General features: G+C 31.5%; 1 protein-coding gene across 2 annotated transcripts in view; it reads left to right on the forward strand.

Moving 5' to 3' along the window:
• The window catches only part of LOC143072356 (limbin-like), a 57,896-nt gene that overhangs the window by 27,330 nt on the left and 8,697 nt on the right, over window positions 1-21,869 (forward strand). The window contains exons 16-30 of one of the 2 annotated variants that reach the window (XM_076247248.1): window positions 2,027-2,099; window positions 3,373-3,564; window positions 4,573-4,682; window positions 5,654-5,751; window positions 7,271-7,363; window positions 9,376-9,484; window positions 11,721-11,867; window positions 12,387-12,488; window positions 13,157-13,282; window positions 13,735-13,788; window positions 15,059-15,228; window positions 16,970-17,057; window positions 17,968-18,128; window positions 20,768-20,851; window positions 21,700-21,748. In XM_076247248.1, the coding sequence (XP_076103363.1) occupies window positions 2,027-2,099; window positions 3,373-3,564; window positions 4,573-4,682; window positions 5,654-5,751; window positions 7,271-7,363; window positions 9,376-9,484; window positions 11,721-11,867; window positions 12,387-12,488; window positions 13,157-13,282; window positions 13,735-13,788; window positions 15,059-15,228; window positions 16,970-17,057; window positions 17,968-18,128; window positions 20,768-20,851; window positions 21,700-21,748 (1,656 nt within the window). The remainder of the gene's footprint in view (window positions 1-2,026; window positions 2,100-3,372; window positions 3,565-4,572; window positions 4,683-5,653; window positions 5,752-7,270; window positions 7,364-9,375; window positions 9,485-11,720; window positions 11,868-12,386; window positions 12,489-13,156; window positions 13,283-13,734; window positions 13,789-15,058; window positions 15,229-16,969; window positions 17,058-17,967; window positions 18,129-20,767; window positions 20,852-21,699; window positions 21,749-21,869) is intronic. The other variant, XM_076247246.1, reaches the window with a different exon arrangement.

Here is a 21,869-nt window from a genome sequence, read left to right on the forward strand (position 1 = left end):
ATTTTTAATGTACAAAACAATGGACAAAATGTTGCCGATAATATGGACAGCTCAAATACAAATACATGTAACAATAACAATAATTTTCAACAGAAAATGAAAAATTCTAGCCAAATGAACTATAATCAACTTTTTCCAGCTGGTACTATAATTCAAGGTGGCACTTTCAATATGTATTTTGGACAAAACCCACAAATGGCACAACCTGACAAAGAAAATGATCCTTCTTATTCCAAACCTTTGAAACGCAAGAGAAAATTTGTTATCGAATCTGACAGTGATGATGAATAAAAAAATTGTGTTATAATTAGGGACCAATATTAGTTCTGACTTCTGTTGATTTGCAAAAAATTTATATAATTACTGAATATTGAAAATGAAATACCAGTTAAGAAAGTTTATTTTTATTTACACTGAAATAACTTGTATTGTGTTTTGTTTTTTTGTGAGGGGGAGGGGGACTATCTAAATAATAATATTTTCCTGTCGTTTAAAAATAACATTTTGGTCATTGCTTTTTTAAATAGTGACCTTATTAGACTTTTTAAAAATGTGATGAAATCTATAGACTATAGTGGCTAGCCATTTTGTAAATACAAACAAGTATGTTTGCCTCTCGTCTGATTTTTAATGCAAATGTTCAAATTCTTAATTAAATTATCTTTATATTATCGCCGTACATGTCACATGTGTACATTTTGGAGGCAAAAATGCCGATGCCGATGGGGAAGTAGGTCAACTCAAAGTGAAAATTTGGCATTGTTGGATTTGAACGTGATATTTACTGAATAAAGGTTGCTATGTTCACTTACATTGATGCTCTTCTTCTTTTTAATTCATATTGTGCTGCATGACATTACCGTTCAATGGATAAAATCTTGTTTTTCTCTGAAAAAAATCTCCGACAGCTTCTTCCATCTTGTCAGCAAGGCAGTTTAAACTTGATTGACGTCACGCGCCAAATGAATGGGCGACGCACTACTTATAAAAATGCGCAATAAAATAGTGCCAAAAGTTATTTGCTTATTAAAACAGATTTTTGTTATTTTTTTTTACAATTTTGATAAATTACTATAAACAGAATAAAGGCCTTTTTGTTTTTGATACTGACTTTATCACGGCGAATATCAGGCTCGCCCTTCGGGCTCACCTGATATTCGCCGTGATAAAGTCAGTATCAAAAACAAAAAGGCCTTTATTCTATATATATCCATTCCCTCCTTTTGCTATGTTTCACTCTAAAATTTTAGCAAAAATGGTGCATGGTTAGATATTAAAGAAACCTTGTCACTAAGCTTTACATACCAAAATCTAATATTTTGCATGCAATAATTTGTATTGTGCAATTCTCAGTTTGATATTACTCCATTTTCTAATTAGGGTGTTATAAAAGTGTTCTTTTGTTCCCATTTTGTATGCTCTAAAACATTTGTCGTCTGTTTCATTTTTTTATCATTTTTTCATACAAACCATGAAAACATTCATATCTAATTAAAAAATTATTATTAAGGAAATACTGCAAACTTGTACACATAATGCTATCAGAATATAAATTGCTACCTTTAGTTATGTAACATATCCTTAACAATTTTCACAACAATAAAAACTTCTTAAAGAAACCTGAATTTACAGTATTTAATTTTTCAAAAAACTACTTTTGCAATTGTCTATATTTTTTAATGCATGTTGTCATTAAAAAAAATCTAATAATAATAAAAAAAAAATAATAAACATTATAGTAAACATGAAATCAAAGTCAATGTCATGAAAATAGACCAGAAATATGAAGGTCTTGAAAATAGACCAGAAATATACGTTTTAAAATACTAGCTTAAAAGTCTTGAGAGAAACAACTTCAAAAGTCTATATGAATAAAATAAACAGAAAATACAACAGCATAAGTAACAATTAAAATGGAAAAAGTTTTGATATAGATCGTTTTCTGTTGTTATAATGAGATGGCGGAAAATCAAATTATGATTTTTAATATGGCCTTGTTAAATTTTACATAAAATCTGTATTATAGAGGAAAGAACAGAAAACAAAAATGGATGATTTTGAAGCCAGATCTATAGGGACCCAGTCTGAAGGGCCTGTTGGTGAGTTGATTAGCACATCTAGCTTTGAATTAAAACAAAGTCATAGCCTTAAAAAAAAATCTTTTGTCAAACCAGTCACACATTTGAACAAAACTAAAAGCATTGGAATTTTTTCATGAATTCTGAATTCTGAAATATGTCGTTTGTTGATGTCACCATCAGTAATGACAATTGAATTTGTCTTTGAAAGTAAATTTATCTCTAAAATATTCTTTTTCAAAATGTTTGACTAAATAAAGGGGGAAAGTAGTCTTGACACACACTTTTTCTACCTTTTATAACTTGCTGCAGATATTTTTACATGATTTGTTATTTCAAGTTTTTGTTTAATCTGATCAACTATGCATCTGCTTCATTTAAAATGGTGGATACCAATTTTTGTGGATTGAGGAAAACACATTTTTTTGTGGATATTTAATTTTGTTTTTTTGTCAAAGTCTGCATACAAGCCAATAGAAAATTAATAATTCATTGAGCATTTAAATTTGTGGTTAGCCTGTTCCCATGAAATCACTGTAAATAAACTCATCATAGATACCAGGACTAAATTTAGTATATACGCCAGACGCACGTTTCGTCTACAAAAGACTCTGTCTCATCAGTGACGCTCTAATCCAAAAAAGTTAAAAAGGCCAAATAAAGTATGAAGTTGAAGAGCATTGAGGACTAAAATTCCTAAAAGTTTTGCCTAAAAAAGGCTAAGGTAATCAATGCCTGAGGTAGAAAAACCTTAGTATTTCAAAAAATTCAAAAATTTGTAAACAGTAAATTTATAAATATAACCATATCAATGACAATTCATGTCAGCACAAAAAGTGCTGACTACTGGGCTTGTGATACCATCGGGGATTTTAAACTCCACCAGCAGTGGCATCAACCCAGTGGTTGTAAATAAACTCATCATAGATAACAGGACTAAATTGGTATTCAACTAATACATATGAATAATAATGAATCCACAGTTATTCTACAATCATTGCTATGTAGTTTTAGTTTAGTTTTAGACAAACACTATCTGGACCACTATCTCATTTATTACCACTCATATTTAAGTTCTGATTGCATTATTTGTGTAAATTACTAAATTTCTACAAGTATGACATATTACATGACTGTCAAAGAACACAACAAACTAGAACATTATCACTAACAGTCCCTGTAAAATGAAGACTTTGAAGGTTAACAGAGTACCAATTAATCAAGGAATCAGAAATAGAAAAATGAAAATTTTCTCATAATGTTCAATTGTCTATTTTGTTAATTTTAATTGTAGACCCAGAAAACTATTTGACAGAAAAAGCCCAGCTACAGTCTAAAAATAGACAAGAATTATACAATTTAGAGAAAGAAATAGATGGACAACAAGCTACAGAACTTGAAGAATTCCGTGAAGAATCGTTGGATAAAACTAAAGAGGAACTACATGTTCATGAAGAAAATTTAATCAAGAAACTAGAACAAGAAGGTACAGTGTAAATCTGTTCAAACTTTACACACTTTGGACTGAAGGTTTTGTTGTGTTTCTGTTGTGTCGTAGTTCTCTTATATTTGATGCGTTTCCCTCAGTTTTAGTTTGTAACTTGGATTTGTTTTTTCTCTATTGATTTATGAATTTAGAACAGCAGTATACTACTGTTGCCTTTATTGTTCATGCTTAAAAGGTGTCTGGCTTATAAAATTTAAAAATAGAGATATTTTTGACTCACAGTAATTTAATAAACTAGAAATTGGTTAATAATAACAACTGCATCAATAATAATTTATTTTAAGAGTGTTACACAGTTTTTTGTATACAGATTTTTGTTAATTTGCTCTGCCTTTCTTGTACAGTTTTTACTGACTGTACATATATCAATACATTTATTTGCAAAGAAAGGATATTAGAATTGAAAAAAAAAGAGTCCATTGCATTTATTTTAAATGATTGAAGTTATTGTGTTACAAGTAATTGTTTTGCTGAGAGATTTTCAAAACATTCATAGTCTCCATATTCTGTAATTCAGAAAGTCTTGTGTACATTAAATAATACTGGGAGTGTTGAACGATGGAAAAAATATTCTGACTAGTATTATTCTGTTGTTTTGTTTCCATTTTAATTTTCTTTTGCATGTAGTCATTTTAAATATGACAAATGTATTGAAACACAATCCTTAGGCAGAAAATTTAAGGGCTGTTCCAAAATTAAATGTATGGGGGGAGGAAGGCACTTTTTATTTGACCCCACCATACATACAATTTAAATTGGATATTTCATTTAAATGTTCAAGCAATCTTTCCACCACCCATCAAATTTTAATAAAAGTGCTTTCCCCCACCCCCTGCAATTAATTCTGGAAAAGCCCTAAGGTGAGAATTATGCACATTTCTTTCTAAGACTTCTAGCTGATGCTTCAAAATCTAGAATTCATTTCTTTTCTTGATACCTTGTGATTCAGAAAGTTTATTTCTACTACATAATTATAAATCTTTACAGGTTTGGACAGATCTAGAATCAACAGTTTATTGGATAAACATGAGAGAGAAGTTGATAGGTTGGAATCTAAACAGAAAGAACAACAGCAACTACAAAAACGACATATAGATGTATGTCTATAGAATATTAGGATTATTGCTAAAACATGTCTCTCTTAATGTAAATGTTTTTAATATTGAACCCCAATTACAGGAATAATTATGTGTAGTGTTGTAAATAGAGATTAACAAAAAAAAAACACTTTGAATTTTAAAAACTAGTGCTTATGATGTATAAGCATCTGTTCATTAGATAAAACAAAAAAAAATTTTTTTAGGGGAAAGCTTGAAGTGAACAAATTTATAGCTGTTGACTTATTTGAAGTAGAAGATTTAAAAAATCAGATAATACCATGAGACCACATTTATCAGCAACTACAAGTCAGAGCTTCGTGATAGATAGCAACATTCTCATCTGATTACACCATACCATGTGTAATGTTTTATGCCCCATTTATGGGCATTATGTTTTCTGGTCTGTGAGTCCGTTTTTGATGAAATTGAAGTCCAATCAACTTGAAACTTAGTAAACATGTTCCCTATGATATGACCTTTCTAATTTTTAAGCCAAATTAGAGATTTTATCCTATTTTCAGAGTCCACTGAACGTAGAAAATGATAGTGTGGATGTGGCATCCGTGTACTTGGGACACATACCTGTTTTTCCAATTCTGTAGATAATCTACTTTCTTTTCAATGATAATTTGTATCTTTTACGGAAAAAGCAGAAAGATTGAGCAGGGGGTTAATCAGTGAGCAAAAAATTACAGCACACCTTATTTTCCATGATTTTGATAGATTATACATTATCTATTGAAAAAGACAATATATATTTGACATGTTGTTATTTTGAATTCCAATAGTGAACGTCCTCAATCAAAAATGTAAATATGCAAAACATGGTTTATTTCATTCATTATTACAAACAGTATATATTGATATTGAATAATTTGTAGATCACTTTTAATGTCATCCAGGTTTTAATAAAACAACAGTGAACTGTAACACTCTAACACATATATATATTTCTTTTTTAATTACAGGAAGTTCTTGCCCAAAGAAGACAGGAATGGGGAAGAAAGAAAGAACAGGAGAAAGTTGAACAAGAACAATTAAGAGATTATGAAGCTAAAGTTGTCAAGTATGGATATTTTATACAATTTTCACTATCTTAAACATTAAAGTATATATTCATTATGGTACTGACTTCTGACTAACAAATTTTAATCTCCTGACTTAAGATCTCTTAAGTATTCTTGATTCTGTTTAAATTTTACTTGCCACGAATGCTAAAAGATATAAAAAAGATATTTTAAAGTTATGAATGCACAATAAGCTATTGTTCTTAGCCAACTATGATAAAATTAGGGTCATATGATCATTTAAAATTGACTTTTAAAAGGGATATTCAATTCTTTTCCCTTAAATTTGAATAATTTAGGTCATAATTATTTGGTCTTTGGTCACTTATCAAAAAGGTAATTTACTTATAAAACAAATGAAATATTTAAAATTACTTAGGAAATTGAAATAGCATGTTTCTGTTATAATTTTATTAAAATTTATTGAAAATATCCTGAAACAGATGGTTTCAAAATATAGCAAGACTTATCTCCCTTTCACTGTTATTTTTCTACTGAAAATATGACACAAAGTATTGCCATCTGATTTCAGATGAGATACTTTGATTTGTTCTTTCTGGGGCTAAATTAAGCTTTGAGTAGCATAATTCATGATTTATGTAAGGCATCATATGTAGATTACCCAGTAATTTGCCAGTTTGATATGATAACTATCATAAAATTGACACATTTGATCTTACTGCTATTTACGTTAAAAGTTTTGCCTCAAATATGAGCCACACATTTATTTAAGTTTGAAACTCTTGGGAAAATCTATAAAACAAAATTTAAAAATATGAATTGAAGACTGATATCTTAAAATTGAATACTGATATTAAAATTGAATACTGATATCTTAAAATTGAATACTGATATCTTAAAAATGAATACTGATATCTTAAATCTAAATATAGTATGAAAGTTTTTATAGTTCAATGATATTTTTTTAAATTTTGTATTCAAAGATCCATATTGTGGCCCTAAGTTATCTTCTACTTTCTGGAGAAATAACAAAAAAAAAGTATATTTTTCATCCATTTATATCGTGAAAGTGAGACATAGCAAAATTAGATTCTGTGGTCAGTGGTGGAAGCGACATTCACTTCTGTGGTAAAAGTTGTTTTATTCATCAATAACTTTGTCCTATTTCATGGAGTTTTATAGAATCTGGACAGAAGCTTGTTTATGACGAAAATACTTCTTTTTAAACAATTAACATTAATAGACATTAATGGATTATCGTTTTTTTTTTACATTAATTTGTAAACTTTCATGGAATGTTATATATAAATTGGATAGAAGCTTTATCTTAAAACCAAGAAATATCATTTAAAGAAAAAGATTTTTTCAATTCTGTATTTTACTGATAAATTGACTCACTTTTTAAGTCAGCATTACACTTTTACACTGACAAGCATCAATCCGTGGAATCCCTTACTAATTTTCAATATTTCATTCATAAATATGAACACTGAATGTATTGTCCTATTGTGAAATCGTTGATACTCTACTTTATAAAACTTTTTTTACTGTTTACAGCAAATTGATTTGTGGTCAAATGAGCATTTCTGATGAAGAGAGAGACAGAATAATGAAGGAACATGAAAAACAAATGGTTAAACTTGAAAACAGGTAAAAAATTGCATATTTATATTTGTTTTCTGCATTTGAAAAATAATAATCTTTTAAAAGGGTAAGGTTTATAAATGAGTTTATATTGACCATGAAAAGTTTGTAGCACCAATTTCACAGACAATTTGTCTGATTGACATCACATTCCACTATAAAGTTGAATTCTGCACTAAATTATTCAAAGTTTGGTAACTCAGTTGAACAGATCCATCAAGCTTGAAATAAAATATATACAGAATAAACCGGTAAATCAGCCTCATATCTTGATTTACATCTACAAAATGGACAATGAGTGTAGTTTGGAATAGAACATTACTACAAAAGTGATGATTTCATCTTCCGAATTGTTAACTTTTCATTTCTATGTATAGTCGCCGTCACGTAAAATTGGCACCACGTTTAAAAAATTTTAAATATCAGCCGCGTTTACTCAAGATGATGTTTTTCTTTTAGCGGAAGTAAAATCCTGTCCAAATATCCACTACTGTCCTACCTTTTAGTGTGTTTGCACTGTATAATCCTGACCTTCACATTTTTCAAGATTATTTACATTGTATAACCGCCATCTTGGTTTCTATGAGGGTCCCTTATTCCATAACATTCGTTACTCTCCGGTAATATCATTGTCATTGATGATACAATTTCCCGCGCTTTTTACGTAAAGATGAAGAAAAGCTCCGAGAGACACAAGAAAATGGAGAGCACGTGGAACTCCACGGCAACACTTCCGGTAATAACAATGTCGGATTACACCATACAAATTAATCTTGGATTATGTGAAGGTCAGGATTATACAGTGCAAACACAATAAAAGGTAGGACAGTAGTTGATTTTTGTAATGATATTTGATTCCGCTAATTGAAAAACATGATCTTTAGTAAACACGGTCAATATTTAAGAAAATTTTGACAAAAAACATGGTGCCAATTTTACGTGACGGCGACTATAGTAATATTCTGCCAGCTTATTCGGTTGGAGCATATATCTTCCTGTTGTTATGATATTTCACAGATTTCCTTACCTATCTTGATTTCTTTGATAGTTGATTGCTGCTTACAGGGAAGCCATTGAACCTATGGTTCTAAGAAGTTAAGTTGAAGTCATCCTTCAAAAGTTTAACAGACACCATCTGTTTGTTGGCCATTATGGACTATTTGTGTCACAGATGACTATAAATATGAATAAACTGTAGTAATGGCAATCCCCTCGTCATTTCCTCAATTTTCACATCAATGAATGAGACTTATAACTTGATTTGTACTTGCAATACTGTGGATTCATTATTATTCGTTGGAAACCAATTTTCGTGGATTTCGTGGGCACAGTCAAACCACGAAATTAAATATTCAACGAATGATAATTTTTGTATAGGTTTGTATGCAGACTTCAGCAAAACCACGAAATTAAATATCCCAAATATGCAAGTTTTTCTTAATCCACGAAAATTGGTACCTACGAAAATTAATGAATCCCCAGAAGTATGTGTTACACTACAGGTGGAGTCAGAACTGCTGACTCTGCTGACTCAGAACTGCTGACTCAAAACTGCTGACTCTTTAGGAAAATTTGAGATAACTCCTAACTTTTGTTGGGATTTGTGTTGCAGTGTTTGGTTTTCTATGTAGTTTTTTGGTTGTTTGCCTTTTTTTTTTTGGTTATTAACCATGGCATTGTCAGTTTTCCTCAACTTATGTGTTTTTAATGTACCCTTGGTAACTTCAGTGATTGGGATTTTGTCAGTTTAGACTAAAATGTGATTTTAAATTTTGCGATACTGAGAAAAATCCTGTTTAATTTATATAAAAAAATTCAAAATATGAGTTAAGATTATTTCCATTGTAATAACCCTGTCACATTTTTAGCAATAGTGAAAACATCCCAACACTTTCTGCATTGACAGTGCTTCCATACAATTTATCTGGGAATAAGATATGTCCTCTTTTTCTGAAAGTAGAACTATAAAAAAAGACGTTTTAAACAAGACTTTTATGATATTATGATTATTTTTTAAGCTTGACTTTGAATAAGCTAAGACAGAAAAGAATGTTGGAAGAAAAGTTATCCCAGAAGAAGGCTCTGTTAATGCAGAACTTACAAGAAAAACAAGTTATGGATCGTGAGGTAAATATTTTAATACAATTTAAAAAAAATGTTTTGCTACTATGAATTAATATTTTTTAATATGAAATTTGGAATAAAGTTTCATGTGATCATGCTATATCATGTGATGCATCTCACATTCATTGCTCATTTACTTCCTGTTTACTGAAAATTTATAAGTGGTATCATTTGTGAAAAATAGCTCACAGCTCAAATTGTACATACTAAGAATTGCACTCATTCATTTGACAAAGGATGATTTACAGCTGAAACAGAACATTTTCAACTCAAATATACGAATAGATACATAGAGATTAATACATGGCCTTTTCCATATCAGCCTGGGTATCATCCCGAGACCCCCATATCAACCCGAGACGGAGTCGAGGTGCTGATATGGGTCGAGGGATGATACCCAGGCTGATATGGAAAAGGCCATGTATTAATCGCTTTATCATATACTTCCGACAATAGTTTTATGTAAGGCAAATAAACTAATGCAATAACTAAAACAGTCAAACACTTTATAAAGAAAATTAAAATTATGAATCAAATATACCATAGTTGTCCAACAACAGCATCATTAACTCCTGATATATTTATGGTAACATTTCCTATAGAGGCATTTTGAAACATTGAAAATTTGGAAGAGTTTTAAGATCATTACTACTCCATGTTTGTTGTACTATAAAATGATTCATAATTGTCAATGGCATTTGTTAGCAAGTATTAAACTATCCCCACAAAAGTTCCCGTAAATTTTGACGTCGTCATAAAAAACATCTGACGTCACAATGGAAAAGTAAACAACCGATACCGGAAACACCGGAAGTAACTTGCACGAGAGGCACTATTATGCGTTTTGTGCACGAGATGCACCTGATATGGGTTATCAGCCCGGGTGGGAAATTATGGCTTGTGTACTTCCGCTCATTACACATATGCAAAAGCTATCATATCAATGCTAAGTATATGATAAATGTCAAAAATCATCATTATTATTCAAAATATAACCAGGGGTGAAACATAAAAACATAGAGATACACAAGATAGCCTTTGTAATATGTTGATTACTCTTTAATTCAATTAGGATCATGATAATTATGTTTTTATGCCCCACCTACGATAGTAGAGGGGCATTATGTTTTCTGGTCTGTGCCTCCGTGCGTCCGTTCGTCCATGCGTGCGTCTGTTAGCTTCAGGTTAAAGTTTTTGGTCAAGGTAGTTTTTGATGAAGGTGAAGTCCAATCAACTTGAAACTTAGTACACATGTTTCCCATGATGTGATCTTTCTAATTTTAATGCCAAATTATAGTTTTGACCCCAATTTCATAGTCCACTGAACATAGAAAATCATAGTGCAAAGTTCAGGTTAAAGTTTTTGGTTAAGGTAGTTTTTGATGAAGTTAAAGTTACATCAACTTGAAACTTAGTACACATGTTCCCTATGATATGATCTTTCTAATTTTAATTCCAAATTAAAGTTTTGACCCCAATTTCACAGTCCACTGAACATAGAAAATGGCAGTGCGAGTGGGGCATCCATGTACTATGGACACATTCTTGTTTTTATCAGTGCCTAAGTTTGTATGTATGTTTGTTCATCCATTCATAAGTGTGTTTTTTTTTGTCTATCAGATAAAAGTTTATGGATAAGTTATTTTTCTCAATAGTTGCGGTCACATCAAATTGAAACTTCTTGTCCTGTAGGTGCTGATCTTGTAATTTCAAATACTGTACACCAACTAGTTTCGGCAAGCAATTATTTTCTTGACTTCGCCAGTAGAACAATAATGTGAATTTATATTGTCATGAAATATGTATAACTTGGATCTTTCCTTATTAAGTACATCAAGTAAATAAGAAAATCGTGAAAATAAATCGCAAAGTGGACTAGAGTGATATAAGAGCAAAATTAATTATCTGAAAATTAAACTTGAGAATGGAAATGGGGAATGTGTCAAAGAGACAACAACCCGACCACAGAACAGACAACAGCAGAAGGTCACCTATAGGTCTTCAATGCAACAAGAAACTCCCGCACCTGGAGGCGTCCTTCAGCTGGCCCCTAAACAAATATATATACTAGTTTAGTGATAATGGAAGTCAAACTAAACTCCAAATTATACACAAGAAACTAAAATAAAAAATCATACAAGACTAACAAAGGCCAGAGGCTGCTGATAGTTGGTTTACAATAAACATAGTAAACATTAGTTTAAAAGACCAAAAACTTTTTTTTCTCTCTTTCATATAGAATCTTAGAAGAAAACTGGAACACAATGCTGAAGAAGATGATGAAGAAGGACTAAAAAAGAAAATGTCTCTAATGAAAGCTCAGGCTGATCATCGTATGGCAGTATTACAAGGGAACAGACTCAATATGGATGATGCTATGGATGAGGTATACAGCTGATGTTAAAAAACACACTTTTCATAAGTACACAATAGAACTCAATTTAGATGGATGGTACACTGTTTTTGTTTAAAGTCCTATTTCATATCACTTTGCATATTTTTACAAGCAATACCCTACCGTCAAAACTGAAATATTTTTATGCCTGGCCTTAGATAATGGGAAATTAAGTTTTACCCTTGTCCGTTTAGATGTCTGTCTTTTCTGTCCTTAAATTTGTTTCCATTCTCTAAGTTTAATTTGCCTCTACCAAATGATATCAATCTTATACACAATGCTTATTACCACATAACACAGATCAAGTTTCACTTCAGGTGTCATCACTTTTACTTGTTTAGAGTTATGCTCCTTGAATATCAAAAGGAATTAATTTATCAATTGGTTTTTGAAAACAAATTTAAAAGAAGAATATTAAAATTAGAGTTCAAACATGAGAAATGATGAAAATTTGACAATTCTGTATTGTGTAAAAATTGTAATTTAAAAATTTGATTTTCTGTGGCACAGGTACGAATAGAAATGATGAAAGAAAGAGCTCAAGCTCTTAAAGACCAGGAAGAAAGATTAGGAGCTATGGTAGCATCTCTTCAGATGTCAAAGGCCAAAGAGGTAAAAATTCAGAATGAAACAAAAAAAAAAACATACAAAAAGAACACTAAAACAGATTAATTAATGTACTGGAAGAATTTCACTCCTCTCTTTTTAGGCTGTTAAGAAATCAGATCTTAAAAAAATTTAGTTTTAAAAAGATCAATGGCATTGCTATTATTGGAAAATTATTAGTCAATTTTCATTGATTCATTTTTGTTGAGTCTGCAACATGATGTTGTGAAAGCGAGATATAGCAATCTTCGATTTCATTGTCAGTGTCGACAACATTTAAATTTAGTCTGGTTGAATTTTTTTTAGTCATCAATAACTTTGTGAAACTATTTAGGAATTTTATGAAATTAAGACAGAAAGACAATATCTAGAATAATTATCTAAACCTCTATGGTATGTTATGAAATTTGGACAAAATCAAATCTTCAAGATTAAGAAATAGCATCTAAAGAAAAATTTAATTAATTTTAGATCTGTATTTTACTTATAAATGGACTCAGTCTTTCAGTTAACATTACACTATTACAATGACAGCAGCAATGACAGCTTAGACACAGGGTTCCACACAACCCTTAATGAAGTTTAAATGTTTTTAAATTGCACAGAACACACTTAGAAATATATATATATTTATGAACATCGTGGTTTTAGAAATCTGTTTTCTTTAATTGCAGCTTGCCAAAATAGAGCAGCAACAGAAAGCTATTAACAATCTGAAATCTAACTTGCTAGAGGATTTGAATTCCAGGGATCTGTTGAATGATACTGAAACACAGAAAATAATACAAAGTCATAGACAGGTTTGTTAAAAAAAAATTATCAGGAAATTTTAGAAATACTTGACTTTTATGATAAATTGAAATTCTGTTTGTGGAAAAACTATTCATGCTTGAAATAGTTTGTATATATTTTGAAGATGATCACAATATGACTACAATTATTTATGGAATCTAGTATTGATAGTTGCATATTCACAAATGTTTAGACATGGTCAAAAGGTGGAAAAAAATCCCTTGTTGAAAAAAAAAGTTTTTAAAAGTTTAATGCGTAGGCTTTTATGATAAGATCTTCAATTAATTTACAGTTGAATGTTATGAAGCTTTCCCACAATTGAAAGCAAAAATGTTAATTTTATGAATGGCTTTTTTGTGCCATGGACATGCACTGTTTTTTTTTGTTTTTTTTTCTTTACTATGTTCACATAAAATATGTGATTTGGTTAAGTCACCAATTATTTCTTGTCTTCTTTTAGGCACAAGATGATCTGAACAAACAAATGGAAGAGCATAGAGTGAAACAAGAAAAGGTATACAATATAAATTTTTTATAAACAATTAGTCATTCACAAAAGTATATCAGATACCATGTTTTGGGATAGTTAAGCTTCCCTATGCTTGCACACTAGATTTGCTTTTTTCCTTGGGAGTACTGAAATAGTATATAAATAACACGTTGCTCACATTATCCAATCAAAATCTGGTATTTTGTCGTGATTATAATAATTACCATTGCCTTTATAGAGTATTTATAACTAATTGGACATTTTTTTCATGATTTTAATGCTGAAATCAGAAAACAAAATTTGTCAAAAATAAGTACCCAAAATAAATGATGTTGCACATAGGGAATAGAGCTCTATGGAAAGTCTTTTGATTTATATTTTCACTTCTTTTTGTAAGGATGTTAAAAAAACAATTGTAAAAAATACTGAATTGCTGAAACATTCTCTTTACATGTTATTTATATTTGTCAAATGGCAATAGACTAAAAAAATTGTTTGGTGGTAATTTTAACTTAAACTTGGTTTAACAGTTACTTGAACTTGTAGAGTAAATTACAAAGATTTATAACACTATGTGTATCTCAGAAGTAAATTCCTTGTAATTTTTAGCACCCATGCATTAATCAATTAATGCGAGAACCTCATTGATCTTTCCGTCCTATATATATCACACTTATGTTTTATGAAATAACTGGCCCTGTCAAATCTATTTTGTTGGATGGTAAACTTATAAGGTCATGACATTGGTCACATGATGCAGTAGAGTTGTTAAAAAGCACCAAACATGATAGACAAAATGTTGCAGGCCAAGTGACAAACATGAAGCTATCATGTCTGACCCTTTGTCTGGTAAACAAAATTTTGATCTTCGAGGTCCAAAACAAGTTGTTTTAAAAGCCCTATTTTAGTGTTAGCTAATTAATTTTCACTGGTCCTTCTGTCACTTCATAAGCAGACCCAGACAAGTAAAAACAGACGGTGCCAAAGTTGAAATTGGAGTATCAGTGCATCAGGTGACTGCCCATGATTAATCCATATGTACACTTGAGTTGTCCCTAATCACAGGTCATACCTACGTTCTTGTAAATCTTTCGTACGTCTCCTCGGCACATTATATTAAAGTGAAATTCAGGTTTCAATACAGAAACAATAATGATTCCAGAATTGAAACATCATACTATTATTTTATGGAATTAAATGAATTTATAACCAAAAAAAAGCCAGAAATTGTTGTAGCTTTTGTACCCATTACAGGCACAAGTGATACTTTATGAATAAAACTTGCTCTTTCCAGTTGTTGAAAAAGAAACTAAGAGATAGACTAGAAGTACGTCAGAAGGCTATGGAAGAACAGCAGCGAACAGAACTGCAAGACATATTAGTTACCTGTAAAAATAAGACTGCTATGAGAATCAGAGAAGCTCTGCTGCTACACAAACAAATGATAGCAATGGAACAGTTTAGGTCAGTTCATATGATGCAGGGGCAGATCCAGCCATTTTAAAAAGGGGGGGAGTTCCCAAATCAGGATAAAGGGGGGGCGGGTTCCAACCATATGTCCTCATTCAAACGCATTGTTCGTCCAAAAAAAGGGGGGTTGCAACCCCCAGAACCCCCCTGGATCCGCCACTGTTGTGGTCACACTTTTTCAAATATTGTATGTGTTATTATAAATATCTGCAAACAAAGAATCATCTAGTCCATTCGTTCATCTCTCTGTTTGAGATTCTTTTAGAATAATCCTGAATTATTGAATGGATTTGTATGAAACTTTACATAAATATTTTTAGGAAGCAAAACATTTCTTCAGCCAGTTTGAAGAAGAGGTAAAAGAACAATATCTTTCATGTAAATGTGATATGGGCTCACTTACAGTATCTTTGGTTTTGATTTATTGTTATGCCCCACCTACGATAGTAGAGGGGCATTATGTTTTCTGGTCTGTGCCTCCGTTCGTTCGTCCGTCTGTGCGTCCGTTCGCTTCAGGTTAAAGTTTTTGGTCGAGGTAGTTTTTGATGAAGCTGAAGTCCAATCAACTTGAAACTTGATACACATGTTCCCCATGATATGATCTTTCTAATTTTAATGCCAAATTATAGTTTTGACCCCAATTTCATGGTTCACTGAACATAGAAAATGATAGTGCAAAGTTCAGGTTAAAGTTTTTGGTCAAGGTAGTTTTTGATGAAGTTCAAGTTACATCAACTTGAAACTTAGTACACATGTTCCCTATGATATGATCTTTCTAATTTTAATTCCAAATTAAAGTTTTGACCCCAATTTCATGGTCCACTGAACATAGAAAATGATAGTGCGAGTGGGGCATCCGTGTACTATGGACACATTCTTGTTTTAAACTTGTTTTTAGCTGCTTAAATTATGGAAAGATACTTGTTAACAAGACTATGAAAAATAAACCGATATTAAAGATTTCACAGTAAAAAGGAGTTTATAAGAAGACTACTACTTTTGTCAGACAACATCATTAAAGTGAGCAGATTTTTAAAGATAATTCTTCCTGTACTCTTTTAGACTGCTTGAGAATGATGTATAAACTATTTTGTATCTTTTAACTACTTAGTCACACCTCTTCAAAGTTGAAAATCTGATGCAAGGGGGGGGGGGTTACTGAATATCTTTTCAGGTATAACTGTGCCAACAACATTTGCCAAATCATACCCTGTTCTAACCAGAAAACATTGAAAAACATACCCTGTTCTAAACAGAAATATTGAAAAACACCGTGTTCTAGACACGCTCAGAAAATGTTTCTAAAATATGATCCTGTGCTAGACCGTATAAACAGTTGAATAACCGATCCTGTTCTAGAAAAAAAAGTCCCAGTTCTCATCAGCAGGGCATAAAAAAGCCACCCTGTTCTAACCAGCAGGACATGTAAAGGGGACCCTGTTCTTACCAGCAGGGCATGAAAAAGCGACCCTGTTTTGCAGCACACTCGTACCACTAAAAATATAGGAAGACAAATCTATGTGTCAACACCATGAATTAAGATTTCCTAAATTTTTAAATGTAAAAAACAAAAAATCTTCATTTCTTTAATTTTGTTGACTGGGAAAGAAATAGAAAATTGATACATTTGGAGGAAAATTTTTCCAAATTTATTGAAAAAAAAATTATGAATAATTAGTATAACTTAAACGGATTTTTTTCATAAGAGGTAATTGTTTTGTAATGATATTAACAGGAATCAGTTAGACAGAGAGATTGCACAAACCCTTGAGAATGTTAGACAAGAATATAATCTGAAACGCATGCAGAAAATGCAAGAACAGGTAAGATATAATGTTACTACTGTAAAGTCAGAAATTATTGCGTGCAATTGTTATTTCGATTTTGTCATTTTAGGCTTAAATGCGATTTTAATTTTTACGATTTTGAGAAAAATCTTGTTTAATTCACATAAAATATTTCAAAACGAGAGTTTAAATTATTGCATTTAAACTCTGTTGCTTTTTTTTCACAATAATAAAAATCTCACAAAAATTTCTGAATTTACAGTATTTCAAATAATTGTTTCTGTGATGCCATAGAAGAGGGGTGAAAGATACCAGACGGACATTCAAACTCAGTTAAAAAATAGACTGACAACGCCATGGCTAAAAAAAACCAGACAAACACTAGTACACAAGACACAACATAGAAAACTGAGGACTAAGCAACACGAAGCCCACCAAAAACTGGGCTGATCTCAGGTGCTCCAGAATGGTAAACAAATCCACTTGTGGAAAAGGAACAGGATTGTAGTTACAACAGTAGGAACATATCTGATGTCATCTGTGGAGGTCAACCAACTCGTGATGGTCTCTGTAATAGAAGTGGAGACAATGAACTTCAGTTTTTATACATGAATTTTCCTGATGTTATTTAAAAAAATTATATTTTTTCCCATTTCCACATAACTTGTAAATGAAGTATACAAACCATTTCAAATTATTCATGTCATTGGCTCCTTCATTAAAGAACCATCAAAAGACTTTCATTGAAGGAGACTACCATACCCAGTTGCAGAAACATCTTTGAATAGTTTTTCAATGCCGCAACAATTTTGTATTTTTTAATAAAAAGAAGTGTTTTGCCTTGTATCATTGCCTGACAAACTGAACTTTTAACCTTACTGCCAACAATCAGTTATTTTGTAAGAGTAACTATTTTGCCATTTACTTTATTACTGCAATTTTGTAGGAATATGAATTTATTGGAGGTTTGGTGAAGTATAGCAGTCTACAGCAGAGTGAATGTGTTGCTGTATTGAATATGTTGTTCCCTTCTAAAACAGATGAAGAAATCAAAAAGATAATGGCAACAATATATGGAGAACAAGCACTTGGTCAAAAGGATAAAGAGTAAATATTTTCATTTATTGTGGTATTTTTTTCCTAAAAGTAATAAAGAAGACTCAAACTTAATTTGACGTCATCAAGATTCACCTGAGGCCCACCAGTTCAGGTGTGTAACTTTCACTAACAAGTCCTAGTCAAACTACTGTATCACTAGCCTATCAATGCAGAAGTTACAAGTTGAATCTGGCATGTGGCAGGTTTGTTTTACTCCTATCTTAAATGACTAGAATTGTCAGTTTTCCTACTGAAGGTCTGTGGTTCTCTCCAGGCACTATGGCTTTCTGACCGCCAAGAAATGGCGCAATAGAGTTGAAAGTGTTGTTAAACATCAATCAATTAATCAGTCAATAAATTTTCACATACAGGTCAATATTAAAATTGTGAATGGAAATGGGGAATGGAGAAATTCCCGCAAATATATACTAGTTCAGTGATAATGAACACCATACTAAACTCCAAATTGTACACAAGAACCTAAAATTAAAAATAATACAAGACTAACAAAGGCCAGAGGCTCCTGACTTGGGACAGGCGCAAAAATGCAGCGGGGTTAAACATGTTTATGAGATCTGAACCCTCCCCTTATACCTCTAGCCAATGTAGAAAAGTAAAAATGTCTTTTAGAACAATTGCTAAAATAGAGTTTGGACATGTAATAAAATGAGTTAAAATTTTAGTGGAATCTGCACATTGGATATCTATTTAAAAGAGAAAACTATATTTTATCTTTTTAACCGGATTTTTGTGACAAAAATGTCGGTTATTGATTTGGGGATGTACGGCGGGCGGCCGGGCGGGCGGCCGGGCGGGCGGTCGGGCAGTCGGGCGGGCGGGCGGGCGGCAATCAAATGTTGTCCGTGCATTAACTCATGAACCGTTCAATCAAAGCTTTTAAAATTTTAATATGTTGTTACTGACAACTAAATGAAGGTCAAGTTCAATAATGGCGATTTTGACTTTTACCGTTCAGGAGTTATGGTTCTTGAAAGATTGAAAAATGAAGTTTCCAGTCGTGTCTGTGCATTTACGCATGAACTGTTCTACTAAAGCTTCCCAAATTTTAATATGTTGTTACTGATGACAAAATGGAGGTCATATTTAATAATGACGATTTTGACTTTTACCGTTCAGGAGTTATGGTTCTTGAAAGATTGAAAAATGGAGTTGCCAGTCGTGTCCGTGCATTTATGCATGAACTGTTCTACCAAAGCTTCCCAAATTTTAATATGTTGTTACTGATGACAAAATAGAGGTCAAGTTCAATAAAGACGATTTTGACTTTTACCGTTCAGGAGTTATGGTTCTTGAAAGATTGAAAAATGGTGTTTCTAGTCGTGTCCATGCATTTTCTCATGAACCATTCAACCACAGCTTTTGAAATTTTTATATGTTGTTACTGATGACAAAATGGAGGTCAAGTTCAATAATGACGATTTTGACTTTTACCGTTCAGGAGTTATGGTTCTTGAAAGATTGAAAAATGGAGTTTCCAGTCGTGTCCGTGCATTTACGCATGAACTGTTCTACCAAAGCTTCCCAAATTTTAATATGTTGTTACTGATGACAAAATAGAGGTCAAGTTCAATAAAGACGATTTTGACTTTTACCGTTCAGGAGTTATGATTCTTGAAAGTTTGAAAAATGGTGTTTCCAGTCGTGTCCGTGCATTTTGTCATGAACCATTCAACCAAAGCTTTTGAAATTTTAATATGTTGTTACTGATGACAAAATAGAGGTCATGTTCAATAATGACGATTTTGACTTTTACCGTTTAGGAGTTATGGTTCTTGAAAGATTGTAAAATGGTGTTTCCATTCACGTTGTTGCATTTACTCATGAACCATTCAATCTAAGCTTTTCAAATTTTAATATGTTGATACTGATGACAATATGGAGGTCAAATTTGAAATTGACGATTTTCACTTTCCCCATTCATCAGTAATGGTTCTTGTGATATTGCCAGGACACAAATGAATATTAATAAATCCGGTTTGCTGTCGTTGTGACAGCCTCTTGTTCTTTTTTTATTGTGTTAGTCATAACAACAAAACCTTGATTGCACAAAAAAGTTTGGTAAAACTATTTAAAGTATATTACTATGTAAAAAGGAATGTTAATCAGGTGATGACAGCATTAACTACTATAATGTTTTCTACATCAGATAGAAGAAAATCTTGATTTTTTAATATCTGAGTACATATACCTCATGGTCTGAAGCTTTATCTTGTATGTGTAGCCTCATTCTTCAGCTACTGCTTAAGATACATTTTTTTATTAAGTGATTTTTTCATGTAACACTAACACCAACAGAAAAAGTAGAAAACTTTTGTCAAGCTTATTTTGGATCCTATCAAAGGGAATGGTTTTATATTTCTACAATTTATTACTGTAAATTCAGAAATTATTGTGTGCATTTATTATTGTGATTTAAATTTAAGAATCAAATATGGTTTTAATTCAATTGATATTGAGAAAAATCCAAGTTTAATTCACTTAAAAAATTTCAAAATGCGAGTTTTAATTATTGTGATTATAACACTGTCACATTTTTTTGCAATTTAAAAACATCACAATAATTTCTGATTTACAGTAACTGAATAGCAAAGCAATGATTTAAGTATAATATTTGTTTTCCATTTCAGTAATCAGAGGAGGAATAGCTCTCTACTTCGACGTGTTCAAGGATTAGAGAAGTCCTCTGCACCTTGGGCACAGCTCTCAGACAGGTAATTGATTATATTTTATTTTTAACACTAGGCTTTTTCATTTTCTTAGAAAGCTTGCTTCACTAAGTGTTCATGTCTGCTTTTTAATCAGTCTTTCATAATTAATTACAGACAAAATTAAATTGAACATGTCTTATACAGGAGTTACCTTGTTTTATTACAGATTTACCCATTTTAAATTCTTGAATAATGTTGGAGACAAAAATAAGGTGATTTATAAGAGCATATAAATCAAAATAGATGTTTTCCACCTAATAAATAATCTTTTAAACCTTGGGTGTGTTTGGATATACGCCTGAGGCATCCTGTGGTTACCCATAGGTACCTATGGTTTGATATTTTGTGTATAAAATATCAAACCATAGGTACCTATGGGTAACCATAGGCCGCCTCAGGCGTATAACCAAACACCCCCTCTTATGTTGGTAAAATATTTTTGAAAATAATGGTATTGCCTTAAAGCAAAATTCTTGTGGGTGAATATCATGAATGAAACCAAAAAACAGCCAAGAGCATATCCGTTGACCATTCTGTACTATAAATTGTTCAAGACAATTATGTTAAATTTTGTGTAAAAGTTATTTCTTTAATTTTAATGTGATTTATACCTAGCGGAATATTTTCATACCACTGTTTTATACAAAAGTGCAACAGAAGGACAAATTGACAGAGGAAAGAACAAAAAGCAAATGAATTGACATACTTCCTAATCACTTTAGTGATTGGGAAATCTGTCCATATATATACCCACAATAGAAATATAATCCAAAAACGAATGTAACTTATAAATGTTCTTATTTTTGAAATATTTTATTTAAAGTATAGATTCAATATAAAATGTTTTTCAGTGCAAAACAAGCTGAAAATTTGCTGATCGTAAAACAAGCTGATAACTTGGTGAATGACTTATATGCATACACTGTAAACTAACAAATCAAAAGTTCTTTAAAATTGTTTACCTTACACTCTAATGGCAGTTGGTCTCCTTAGGTCATCTTGTGATCAGAAAACAAACACT

Source organism: Mytilus galloprovincialis, chromosome 4, assembly GCF_965363235.1.
Source record: "Mytilus galloprovincialis chromosome 4, xbMytGall1.hap1.1, whole genome shotgun sequence".
In the NCBI taxonomy this organism is placed as follows: Eukaryota; Metazoa; Mollusca; class Bivalvia; order Mytilida; family Mytilidae; genus Mytilus; species Mytilus galloprovincialis.